Source organism: Glandiceps talaboti, chromosome 1 (assembly GCF_964340395.1).
Source record: "Glandiceps talaboti chromosome 1, keGlaTala1.1, whole genome shotgun sequence".
Taxonomy (NCBI): Eukaryota; Metazoa; Hemichordata; class Enteropneusta; family Spengelidae; genus Glandiceps; species Glandiceps talaboti.
The window spans coordinates 35,638,233-35,651,625 of NC_135549.1; the positions used below are offsets into that span (position 1 = coordinate 35,638,233).

Sequence of the window (13,393 nt, forward strand, 5' to 3'; positions counted from 1 at the left end):
ATTTAATCAATGCATGTTAAGATTCCTACATTTCCTAGTAAAATCAAGATTTCCTTCCACAGTTTGCTGTAAGTAAACATACTTGCTGTCAATTAGTTTGTTGTTGTGTCTTTGATTACCTTATTAATGTGTTGCCCATGTCAGCATGCAATTTCAAAATAGCTGTTTTATTGATTTGAGGAAGCAACTCTTGAAATGTATCAAACCCTTTCATAAAACATCCAATATTTGTTAGGACTATCAGGCAACAGTTATTACATCTACTATTAAACATTGTAGACAGACATACAAGAGCTATATTTACCGCTACGTGGACCAAACTTGGCTATATCAGTATTCATTTTATGTATGGGTATGCATTTGTTTTGAAATATGTCACTAGAAGTGTGAACTCGTACCTGGCAACTCGCGAGAGCACATAGTGATGTTATATTTGCACAATATATACATTAGCCATTAGATTGACTTTTCAGAGATGACACTATGGGCTTTGGAAAAAGAAGAAGTTTCATCAATCATAGAGCAGCCTAAACCAATATTTTCAAGAAACATACCATGAAAAGAAAATTTTGGGAAAATCAAAGACATTTGAACCAAACTTGAGATCGTGTGGCAATTATATTATATTGTACAAAATAAATTGAAGCCACACTTCTGAAGTACTAATCTCAGATTGTGGGTAATACTTCCATGCTTAGAATATCTCAATACATATCTCAATACATGCAAAGTTAGTTACTTTGAACTGATAATGTTCAGTAGAGCTACATGTACATGTATAGGCATGGTGCGGTGTCTGTCTCTCTGTTTGTGGGTGAGCGACTTAAACTCAAAAACTGCCAGACTGATTGATTGCTTTGTAATTATTTGGTGATTTTACTTTTGATGTCTAGTTGGGAAATATTTCAAATGGAAATGATCGCATCTGAGATGTGCGTTTTGAGTAAAATATGTGAATTTTGGTTAAAAAACTTAAAATCCAAAAAGTACTGGGCAGATTGGGCTGACAGTTTGTGGGAACGTTCTTAGGTGTGTTTGGAGTAAGAATTGTTGATAACATGATGATACCATCAGTGAAATGCAAATTTTGTCTAAAATTATGTCTCTTTGGTCAATATTCTTTAATTCCAAAACTATTGAGCAAATTGGGCTGAAATTTGACTGGAACGTTCTTAGGTGTGTTTGAATATGGATTTGTTCATGACATGGTGATCCCACCAGTGATATGCAAATCTTTTTTGGTCAAAATCTACCATTTCAAAACTACTGAACAGATTGGGGTGAAATTTAATGGGGATGCATCTGGGTATGTGTAGATGAAGGTGCACTCACAACATGATCCCATCAACAATATGCATAAAAGGTCTTAAAATCTCTCAATTTTGGTCAAAAACTTATATTTTGAAACTGCATGGTAAATGGGGTTTAAACTTGGTGGGGATATTTCTGGAGGTGTTATTCTGCAGTTGTTCAAAATATTTTGACACAACTGGCCCAAGCAACCATGACCATGCCCTTAACAACAGTTAAATGATGATACACATTACAAAGATAACAACAGGGATTGGTAGGTAAGTGAATAAATATTCAAAAAATGTATGCAAATATGCCTAGCCCACAGCATTTGGCTAAATGATGGTTTATTGCAAAGATGAAAACTGGAAAGGGTACTATAGGCAAATTAATAAAGATTCCAAAAATGTATGCTTATATGCCTAGCAACAAGAACATGCCCATAGCAACACCCATCTACAGTTGTGCTACAGTGCCATTGTGCCAAATTTGTAATAACTGGGAAAATTCTGATGTTTAGTCAGGCATCTAAATATATGGTAAAGACTATAGCATGTTGTGGTGAAGTGGTTTCAGGCCCAACAATGTCAGCTTATAATTTAATTGTGGGAAATGGTGTTTGGATGGTGTTGGGACAGGTCTCTCAAAATATAAATTTGTCATGCTATCATTTCATTTTCTTTATGTAACACTACATCTGTACACATTAATTTGCACAGTGTATGCACTGACACTAGACCTAAGCATATCCAGTACACATTGGAAAAACAAATGTACAGTAACAGAAATACTGATTAGGATTATTTGTGCATTTCCTCAACAAACTCCAGTATCATAAAGTCAGTGTGTTATCCTGTGCCAAGATAATCACAGGGATGAGTGTGAATCAACTGTCATATCAAACACTGTGTATGAGTCAACTGTTCTTTTTTTCAGGCTTGGCCATTGGATAAAGTTGGAAGCCTAAGATCATGTCCAAATGAAATCAAAGGGAAAACAAGATAACATTAATGATTACAATTCTTGATATCCAACACAATGTCATTGTTCACACTGTTGCAGGACATATTGAAATACATGGCAATCAGAAATTAGTCATCATTAAGTGTTACCAAATAAGTATTCATTTGTCAGAAGGACCACTTGTTAGTTTTGGATATGAAAAAGTTAGAAAAAAGACATGGATTGAAGATTTATGAATGATCATTTATCCTGAGATGAGAATGTAGCTTTAACCTTGCTAAAGATTTTTAGCAAAATGCACATCATTAGGAATTATGAAACATGGTCTGTCTGAACAAATTTTTATACATCAATGATTAGAACATGCTGCCAACTTTTAAGTCTGTTCTGTAATACATTCAGAAGTAAGCAATTTCACTGTGTGCAACAATCAGTTATAACATTCATGTCAGCCTGGTATATAAAACATTTTCATTCAAATACTGAACCAGATGCATTAAACAACTTTTGGAGACAATAAAAAGCCAACTGAAACCATGAGGGGAAGAACAGCCTTCACTGGACTTGTTGGATGACAAATGTTTATATGCTTAATAAGAAACTATCAATTATGAATAAAGATTATCATAATAACCAACTGAGCTACTAACTCAAGCGAGTTATGATTGTTTACAACGTGCGTTGTAAGTATAAGGGTCTATCAAATTTATACAGTGTGTGTCTGTATATATTAGGATCTATCAAATGTACACAATGTGTGTTGTAAGTATAAGAATCTATCAAATATATACAGTGTGTGTTGTAAGTATAAGAATCTATCAAATATATACAGTGTGTGTTGTAGGTATAAGGGTCTATCAAATATATACAGTGTGTTGTAAGTATAAGAATCTATCAAATATATACAATGTGTGTTGTAAGTATAAGAATCTATCAAATTTATACAGTGTGTGTTGTAAGTATAAGTATCTATCAAATGTATACAGTGTGTGTTGTAAGTATAAGTATCTATCAAATTTATACAGTGTGTGTTGTAGGTATAAGAATCTATCAAATATATACAGTGTGTGTTGTAGGTATAAGGGTCTATCAAATATATACAATGTGTGTTGTAAGTATAAGAATCTATCAAATATATACAGTGTGTGTTGTAGCTATAAGGATCTATCAAATTTATACAGTGTGCGTTGTAGGTATAAGTATCTATCAAATTTATACAGTGTGTGTTGTAGGTATAAGAATCTATCAAATATATACAGTGTGTGTTGTAAGTATAAGAATCTATCAAATGTACACTGTGTTGTAGGTATAAGTATCTATCAAATATATACAGTGTGTGTTGTAGGTATAAGAATCTATCAAATATATACAGTGTGTGTTGTAAGTATAAGTATCTATCAAATATATACAGTGTGTGTTGTAAGTATAAGTATCTATCAAATTTATACAGTGTGTGTTGTCGGTATAAGAATCTATCAAATATATACAGTGTGTGTTGTAAGTATAAGAATCTATCAAATTTATACAGTGTGTGTTGTAGGTATCAAATTTATACAGTGTGTGTTGTAGGTATAAGTATCTATCAAATATATACAGTGTGTGTTGTAAGTATAGGTATCTATCAAATGTATACAGTGTGTGTTGTAGGTATAAGAATCTATCAAATTTATACAGTGTGTGTTGTAGGTATAAGTATCTATCAAATTTATACAGTGTGTGTTGTAAGTATAAGAATCTATCAAATTTATACAGTGTGTGTTGTAATTATAAGTATCTATCAAATTTATACAGTGTGTGTTGTTGGTATAAGTATCTATCAAATTTATACAGTGTGTGTTGTAAGTATATTATAAGTATCTATCAAATTTATACAGTGTGTGTTGTAAGCATAAGTATCTATCAAATTTATACAGTGTGTGTTGTAGGTATAAAGATCTATCAAATTTATACAGTGTGTGTTGTAGGTATAAGTATCTATCAAATTTATACAGTGTGTGTTGTAAGTATAAGAATCTATCAAATGTATACAGTGTGTGTTGTAGGTATAAGAATCTATCAAATTTATACAGTGTGTGTTGTAATTATAAGTATCTATCAAATTTATACAGTGTGTGTTGTTGGTATAAGTATCTATCAAATTTATACAGTGTGTGTTGTAAGTATATTATAAGTATCTATCAAATTTATACAGTGTGTGTTGTAAGTATAAAGATCTATCAAATTTATACAGTGTGTGTTGTAGGTATAAGAATCTATCAAATGTATACAGTGTGTGTTGTAGGTATAAGAATCTATCAAATTTATACAGTGTGTGTTGTAATTATAAGTATCTATCAAATTTATACAGTGTGTGTTGTTGGTATAAGTATCTATCAAATTTATACAGTGTGTGTTGTAAGTATATTATAAGTATCTATCAAATTTATACAGTGTGTGTTGTAGGTATAAAGATCTATCAAATTTATACAGTGTGTTGTAGGTATAAAGATCTATCAAATTTATACAGTGTGTGTTGTAGGTATAAAGATCTATCAAATTTATACAGTGTGTGTTGTAGGTATAAGTATCTATCAAATATATACAGTGTGTGTTGTAATTATAAGTATCTATCAAATTTATACAGTGTGTGTTGTAGGTATAAGAATCTATCAAATGTATACAGTGTGTGTTGTAAGTATAAAGATCTATCAAATTTATACATTGTGTGTTGTAGGTATAAGTATCTATCAAATATATACAGTGTGTGTTGTAATTATAAGTATCTATCAAATTTATACAGTGTGTGTTGTAGGTATAAGAATCTATCAAATGTATACAGTGTGTGTTGTAGGTATAAAGATCTATCAAATTTATACAGTGTGTGTTGTAGGTATAAGTATCTATCAAATTTATACAGTGTGTGTTGTAGGTATAAGTGTCTATCAAATATATACAGTGTGTGTTGTAATTATAAGTATCAATCAAATTTATACAGTGTGTGTTGTAAGTATAAAGATCTATCAAATTTATACAGTGTGTGTTGTAGGTATAAAGATCTATCAAATTTATACAGTGTGTGTTGTAGGTATAAGTATCTATCAAATATATACAATGTGTGTTGTAATTATAAGTATCAATCAAATTTATACAGTGTGTGTTGTAAGTATAAAGATCTATCAAATGTATACAGTGTGTGCTGTAGGTATAAGTATCTATCAAATGTATACAGTGTGTGTTGTAGGTATAAGTATCTATCAAATGTATACAGTGTGTGTTGTAGGTATAAGTTGTTGAACTTTATATCCCCAACTGATTGGGTCATCAGTTACTATATTTAGTATGTTCAGTATTCATTTCCATTGGACCCCCCCCCCCCCATACTATACATCCCTGTATCCATGTAGTAAATACCCTGCCAATGTAAACTTACATTTTTAGCTCTGCTGTCAGCGAAAGCTGAAAGCGTAGCTTTAGGTATAGGTTGTATAGAGTATAGAGAGTAGAGTGAATCATAGGTGTCCGTCAAACTTTTATATTTTCATTATTTTCTCCGAAAGTGACAGTCAGTATTCATAGATATTTGGTGTGCATGTTCCCTGGGGGGAGGCTATTCAGATTTGTTCATGCCAAGTTGATCTGTGCCATTTTCAATTTTTTATGAATTTTTTTCATAAAATGTCATTTTCATCATCTCCGTGAAAACTTATTGTCAGATTGCTTTGATATCTGGTGTGTTGATGCGCAGGGGGTAGCTTACTCAGGTTTGTTAATTTCAAGTCAGCACACCTTCATTTTTATTTTTTATGATTTTTTTTTTGTAATTTGAAAAAAAAATGAATATGTTAATGAGCATAATGACCGACGCCATATTGGAAATCAGTCGACGAGACTTTAAGTAAACTACCACTTTTCAAAAGACACTATTGACGTCAAACAAGCAATGTAATATGTGCTATAGTCATAATTCTACGCATTGGGCGCCCAAATGCATGAAGTGACAAGCGTTTATTCGAAACAGGGTTGTAAACTTCAAATCCAAATTCTGCACCCTTTCTACATAATCAGCCAGTCCGCAACGTCCTTATTTGCATACTCTATCCTGATTCGACCAGAAGCTGAAGCTGACCTCATTTGACCGGGCGATTTTCCACAGCAATTAACAACACAGGACGTTCTTGGTACTCACTAAAATCTCACTTCAGACCCACTATAAAAATGTGATGTTTTCAGATAACATGTAACTTGTGATTAATTCTATATTGTCGTGCAATTTGGAGTGACAGTGAACCAGAATAAAGACAACTTGCGTAAGGAAGGCATGCGGTTGAAGTTATGCAAGAGCAGTCTAAACTGCGGACTGTGAATCAACCAAATTTTGTTTATTGGCCGACAGTTCACATGTAAAGTTAAACGACATGAACGTGTCTTGCCATTTCCAAAATGCAAATATTTGGCAAGTAAAAATAATTAAAATAATCACAACTTTAATTTGGCTTCAGACTTTGCATTATGTTTTGCATATCTTTCCCTGTTTTACATGTAAATCCGAAAAGGTTCTCTCGTCATGTCATCAGTGATCATACCGCGAGGGGCTGCTTTGAGTACGAGCGAAGTGAGATACACACACACAAAACACAAATGCACATGCACACACACAGAGACAAATATAAACAATCTGTTATGTTTATTGGTTTGGTATGGAATATTTCTTTTCGGACGACGTGGCTGTGAAAAGAACCATTTGGTTTGGTTGGCCTTCACAAAATCCAGATGAGTTGGTAACAGATTTAAATGGGTTAATTTCAAAGATCGCCCTTGTAGACTATTTTAATGATTGATTGTTATCCTTTGGAAAGGCCTGTATGATTTGTTTCTGGTGAGTAATTTGAGTAAAACCCAATTGTAATAATAAGCCCTTAAACTTTGGTGAGATGTCTCGAGCAGCACAGGTTGTAGTACAGGTATTTCTGATGATCCATTGACATGTCAGTTGATACAAGGCTCTCAGGTAGGTTGTCTGCAGTCAGTATTGAGATGTCCATCATTGACCTCAATATTTGGATTTTATTTCTGGCTCTTTACTGTTCTTTCTCTTACATGCACTACTCCTAGATGTTCATGATGGGAGCAAAAGTGGCGATATTTGCTGCCCAATTGTACCAATTTTGCTGATCTGAAATAAATATCAAAATATGCCAATCAGTATTTTTATGTGTATTAAAGTTTCTGCAAAATGTCAAGAATAATATTTGGTTGTCACTTCTCTTAAGTTAATTTCACTGGTTTTAATAAGAGATGGGGTACACCTGTCAACTGTTGTGGATTTATATAGTGGATGACTCAGGACATTGAGTAGTACAAATGTAATAGTATTATATAGTCATTAACTTTATTTCTAATGAGATTTGCTCATGTATCTATTTTGACCACTAAAATTTACACTATTCCCTGCAAAGTATGGTGCATCACTGCAGAATGAAAAATATTCACCAGACAAAGGAAATAGTCAATTCTAGTCAGTGGCTAATCATGTTATTAGCTACATGCACAAATTTTACCCTGACTTAATCAGATGGAGTTAAATCTTACCACCAGTTAAACAAGAAAGTAAGGCAGAAATTGTGTGATAAATATTTTGATTGCTTGGAGAAAAAAAATTATTCGGTGATACAAGGAAAGATGGAAGTGATAACAAATTATGTACTTTAATAGGATTTTCAAGAATACATTTCAGTTTGAAGACTTATACACACAATGTAGAAATTTCTCAGGAGAAATTTAGGCTAAGTGATCATAATATGGGTATAGAAATGGGAAGAAAAAGTAAACCAAGATTACCTATGAAGGGAAGAGTTTTCACAGATACAAGAATAATGAAATAGATTGTGAGTTTTACTTGTTAGTTTCATGTAAGGAGCACAGATCTGATGGAATTATTTTGTTCTAGATTTGTAATTTCAATACTTCTACTTTTTCCATTATCTCACATACAGAAAACGTCTTTAAAATGACAATGGAATACAATTATTTAGATCTTCCACGCGGATATTTTTAAGAAACCCTGTGTTGTGCTCTCTGGTAACTCCATGCAACAGATAAAAGTTGCTTGTATACAATGTATACTTGTTTATGCTCTTCCCAGTAGTTTTTCAAATAGTCTTTTCATGAATTGTACCCTACCACACATTGTCGGTTAGTGTGTGTTGATGAGTAATATGTATAGTAACAATTGACTGATTTCAATGAACGTCATATGGATATACACTAAATACCCTCTGTACTGAGTGACCCGACTGATGAAAAACATAAATCAAAATAATACCAGTACATTATAGTTGTGCATTGATAGTACATGAATCAGGGTAAAATATACATAGTATCACTTTCGCAGGCAACTTAACAAATCTGATTATTGTTATCCTATAAAATGACAAAAAACGTATCTCTTTATCTGTTATCAGTGCATATTTTCATACATATTTAACACTGAAACATAATTTCAGAATAGATAAATATCAAATGAAAGCATGTATTTTTAACTCCAAAACATACTTATATGATTGTATGTCAACACCAAAATATTGCAGTGTGAATGAAAATGGTTAAGTGTTGGAACCTGGATGAGTTGATGATTTCAAATTCCTTAATTGGTTAAATGGGTTCATACATGTATATGGCAATATTTTATAAATGCGACATTTTTAAATTTGAGTGGGAGATATTACATTTAAAGATAAACTTTTAACGTGTTATCTCCCACTCAAATTTTAAAATGTCACATTTCGTCTGAGTTCACAGATTTGCATAGTAAATACAGAATTAGAAGAAATTGGTCTATAAATCAGGTTGGGTCAGAAAACTAGCAGACATCTTAATTTTAGTCTGTTTTAGTAATCATACTACAAGACTTAATATACCAGGTAATATTAATATACCAGGTAATATTACAGACACTGCCTTCTGCCTAATAGTATTGTATTTATTCACAAACTAATCATACTCAATAGCAGTTATAGCATCATAGAATGTATAAATGCATGCAATATCAATATTATACAATGCAATACCTTACCTGGCCTGATTGTTTGTTGATGTACGTACAACTAGGTCTGGCTGTTTCCAGCTGATGAGTTGATAGCTCCAAGATTCAGCTACATGATCCATGCAGGGTATAAACTAGTTGTTGAAACATTGAATGAATATTCAAAATATTCCATAAATATGACAGGGACCATTGCCACTAATCATGAAACTGAGTACAGTTAATATTTATTCAAGTTGTCTAAAATGTTCTCAAGCATGGCTATGACAATTGTACTTTTACACGTATTATCCCATCACAGTTATCAGCATTTCATATTGCATCATTTTCTCAAGTCCCTGGTTTGCAAGGAAGTACAGAGTTCGCTCCGTGGAATCTTTTCATTTATAGCAATATATACTTTCAAGTTTCCCCTTCTTTGCATGGTATCCCATGATCCATGGTCTATCCATCCTTGTTCTGCGACCTCGGAGTCTGTGTTGATGATACATTTCATCAATGATCAAGTCTAAAAATTATAAGATAGTTCCTCTTACGGGCAACAAGTAATGGTTGCATATCTGATTTTCTTCGCCGGGAATTTGAAACTCAATTATATGAAATTACCTTCCGTTCACCCCTAAATCTCCAAGAGCGTATGCAATCTTCCGCCTGACACATGTATATGACTGCACTTTACTTCCGGGTTTGCTTCGCGCGTGCGCATTACGTTTGTCAAGCGTCTGTGGCAGTAGCCGTTCCAGTGAGGGCGGGCTACTGACACCGGGGTCATGGTACTAGACACTCCGTAAAAAAAATGGCTGCTCATGCCATGTGTAGCAGTAGGAGTAGTGGAACAAGTTTCCAGAAGAAAAGGAAGATCAAGTTCTTGAATATACCTGGTACTCGACCCTCACTACACAACGGTCAGTTGCTAGTGTCGACAGGTGTTCCGTCGTTCGATTTCGTGATCGGTAAGCAATGCTGGTATTCCTGATACCCACAGGCATGGCACTCGACTCCGAGATCTACATCATGTATAAGTATGAATACCAGATTTAATTTAACCGAATGCCTTCCGTAAGGGTGATATTAAGGATTTTGTTCCTACACATAATAATTGCTGGAATGCAACAACCTCGTTATAGTAGTACATGATATACCCCTGAATCGGCAAAAAGGTGTGCCAAACTATAAGAAATTTGAAATGTGTATTTGATTATTTATTTATTACACATGTATTTATATGTACCGTTTCTATTTAGTTACTTCCCATATTTGTCAGGACCGTGGAGTAGTTCAAAGTGAACTATTGCTATGGTTGTCACACCATGTAGGAGAGCATTTTCTTATTCCTTCAAGCTCCATTAATGATTTATTCTCCTCTTCCTGTTGTCTCTGTTTCTGTACCTCTTTCTGTTTCTTTACAATCTCACTAGCTTGAGAAATCTCACACTGACATCATTCCTCATACTTGACTTAACTACATCAATTATTTTTTTCGTTCTTTTTTTCTTCCTATTGTCCAAGTGCAGTAAATGTGATCTATTGATATTGTGTTTGTGTATGTGAATACCTGAATTCTGGGCTGATGACATATTAGTGTGTGCAGATTTGTCGCATTATCAGATAACAAGGAGGATAACTGTTGTAATGACACACTGTGGTCTGACAAAACACTCTCCACCCTATCAGCTATATTCTTACCAGTTTCCCCTCCAATACCTTCAGATGTTGCAATATGGCTTTCTGGAAGATCATCTTCCTTATTCCAGTATGAAACTGTTATTATTACATCCTGGCAGTCAAAAAAAAATCACAGTAAGAATATGATAAACTTTCAAATACTGCAGACAGTTACATTAACATGAAATAGAAGGCAAACTATCACTTGATATGTATCTTAGTATTGTATATGTCACATTTGCTAATCAGTGTCTTGTTTACCATTTACAATACATATGTAGAGTTGAAACAAAATAAAGGGAGTGATATGTGTAATACATGTCACTGTGTATAAGATACAGGGGGTGGTAATACATGTCACTGTGTATAAGATACAGGGGGTGGTAATACATGTCACTGTGTATAAGATACAGGGGGTGGTAATACATGTCACTGTGTATAAGATACAGGGGGTGGTAATACATGTCACTGTGTATAAGATACAGGGGGTGGTAATACATGAACTATGGATGTTTTTTTTACAGATATACAGAACTATTGTTATTGTAAACTTCAAATTATAATTCATTTCAATGCCTACGCTACACGACCGGTCGCACGACCAGATTTCGGTCGTGGATGTTAGTTATCATATATGCATAGGGCTACAATAATAAATACCCAGATGTTCGTTTGACATCAGACACTAAATTTATTCTATCTTCTCCACAACCGGTCGTATGGTCGTGGCATGTATTTTATCACTGTCTTTTCTCCACGACCAGTCGTATGGTTGTATTTTTGTCACTGTCTTTTTGGCCAGGTGTCAGATCGTCTATCGATCCTAAATTCAGGGGAGACAGAAAGCCTCGAACAACTGAGCAAAAATTGGCAGAATCCTCCTTGATTCCGTTCTCGAATGACAACCCGTGTACCCGCTGAGCACCACTGACTGCGAGCTGCGGGCCGCCATTTTGAATAAGAAATCTCACGCAAAGGATTGTAGGGGCAAAATTAATTCAACACATACACAAAATTAATTCAGCACATACATAAAATTAATTCGGGACATACACAAAATTAATTCAGCACATACACAAAATTAATTCAGGACATAGATAAAAATAATTCGGGACATAAATATAAATAATTTGGCACATACATAAAAATAATTCAGCACATACATAAAATTAATTCGGGGCATACATAAATTAATTCTAGACTACATGAAATTAATTCCAGGAATACATAAAATTAATTCAAGGAATACATAAAATTAATTCAAGACTACATAAAATTAAGACCGGTACATAAAATTAATCGAAAACACATTTGATTAATTCAAGGAATACATAATATTAATTACAGCAGTAGTTTTATTATTTCTACATAATCATGATAATTGTGACCAGAACGGGCCCCCATACTTTCAGTATGGCACCCTTCTTCAGGTCAAGTACTGTTAAAATGTTATTTGTACATAATGTTAACCACAACAAAGCAGGTATGTCCTATAAAATTTGGTGCTATAGCGTACAGTTTTAATGAATTTTTTTTGCATAATTAATTATTTTAGGTAACTACGTTGTATCTTAAAAATGCAAGCTTCAAATTTCGTATAATATGATACATATACTATTATCAACCATAGTAATACACACCTGTCGTATGAAGTTTGTTGCTACAACTTTTACCTTTTAATGAGTATTTTGAATAATGAACGATATACAGTAATTAAGCGGTATCATGCACTCTTCAAATTCCGTATAATTTGGCACATACATTAACTTAAGACATCACGCTTGTCCAAAAACAAAGCCTGTTACCATAGTTTTTTTTTTATTTTAATGAGTTATTTGCATAATTAGTGATTCCCTTACGGGAGGCAGTCAGTTTAAATCTGGTTTATGTATCTATTTTGGTTTTCCTGCCAAAAAACCCAACAATTTTACAACATGAAGTTTAGTTGTTGGTATATTGCTTGTCGAACTCAACGAGTAGCATGATCTGTGATGGTGGTAAGTAATATATGTATGACAAACAATGTATTTTATTTTCTCTTGGGGAAAGATAACACCTCCCTCCAAGAAGAAAAGACAAGTTGTAACCAGATTTAAACTGAATGCCTCCCGTAAGGGAATCACTAATTATGCAACTAACTCATTAAACTAAAAAAACTATGGTAACAAGGCTTTGTTTTTTGGACAAGCATGCTTTCTTAGGATAATGTATGTAAGAGTGTATGATACTGCTTAATGCAGTCTTAAGATATAGCCTAATTACCGAAAATCATTGATTATGCAAATTATTCATGAACACTGTAAGGTACATCAACTAGCTTTATAGGACATACACAATTTGTTATGGTTAATGTATGTACTGAATTGTATTGAAATTGAAGTATGCAGTCGTAAGATATACCCTAATTACCAAGAATAATTAATTATGCAAATTATTCATTAACACTGAAAG

At 33.3% G+C, this 13,393-nt stretch overlaps 2 protein-coding genes and 1 long non-coding RNA gene across 8 annotated transcripts in view; 2 read left to right on the forward strand and 1 right to left on the reverse strand.

Annotated features, from left to right (window-relative positions):
- Positions 1–2,849, forward strand: part of LOC144439222 (mitochondrial inner membrane protease subunit 1-like) — a 71,015-nt gene extending 68,166 nt beyond the window's left edge. For all 5 annotated transcript variants that reach the window (XM_078128502.1, XM_078128517.1, XM_078128510.1 and 2 more), the window contains one exon: positions 2,230–2,849. In XM_078128502.1, the coding sequence (XP_077984628.1) occupies positions 2,230–2,298 (69 nt within the window). In that variant the 3' untranslated portion in view covers positions 2,299–2,849. The remainder of the gene's footprint in view (positions 1–2,229) is intronic.
- A 4,090-nt stretch (positions 2,850–6,939) lies between these two features.
- Positions 6,940–9,923, reverse strand: LOC144442087 (uncharacterized). Its single transcript, XR_013481605.1, has 3 exons — positions 9,884–9,923; positions 9,308–9,411; positions 6,940–7,408 (listed from the first exon to the last, which is right to left on the reverse strand). It is a non-coding gene; the product is annotated as an uncharacterized LOC144442087 (long non-coding RNA).
- Positions 9,924–10,059: 136 nt separating this feature from the next.
- LOC144438349 (elongator complex protein 4-like) overlaps positions 10,060–13,393 on the forward strand; it is a 78,357-nt gene continuing 75,023 nt past the window's right edge. Inside the window, exon 1 of one of the 2 annotated variants that reach the window (XM_078127416.1) lies at positions 10,060–10,230. In XM_078127416.1, the coding sequence (XP_077983542.1) occupies positions 10,074–10,230 (157 nt within the window). In that variant the 5' untranslated portion in view covers positions 10,060–10,073. The remainder of the gene's footprint in view (positions 10,231–13,393) is intronic. The other variant, XM_078127417.1, reaches the window with a different exon arrangement.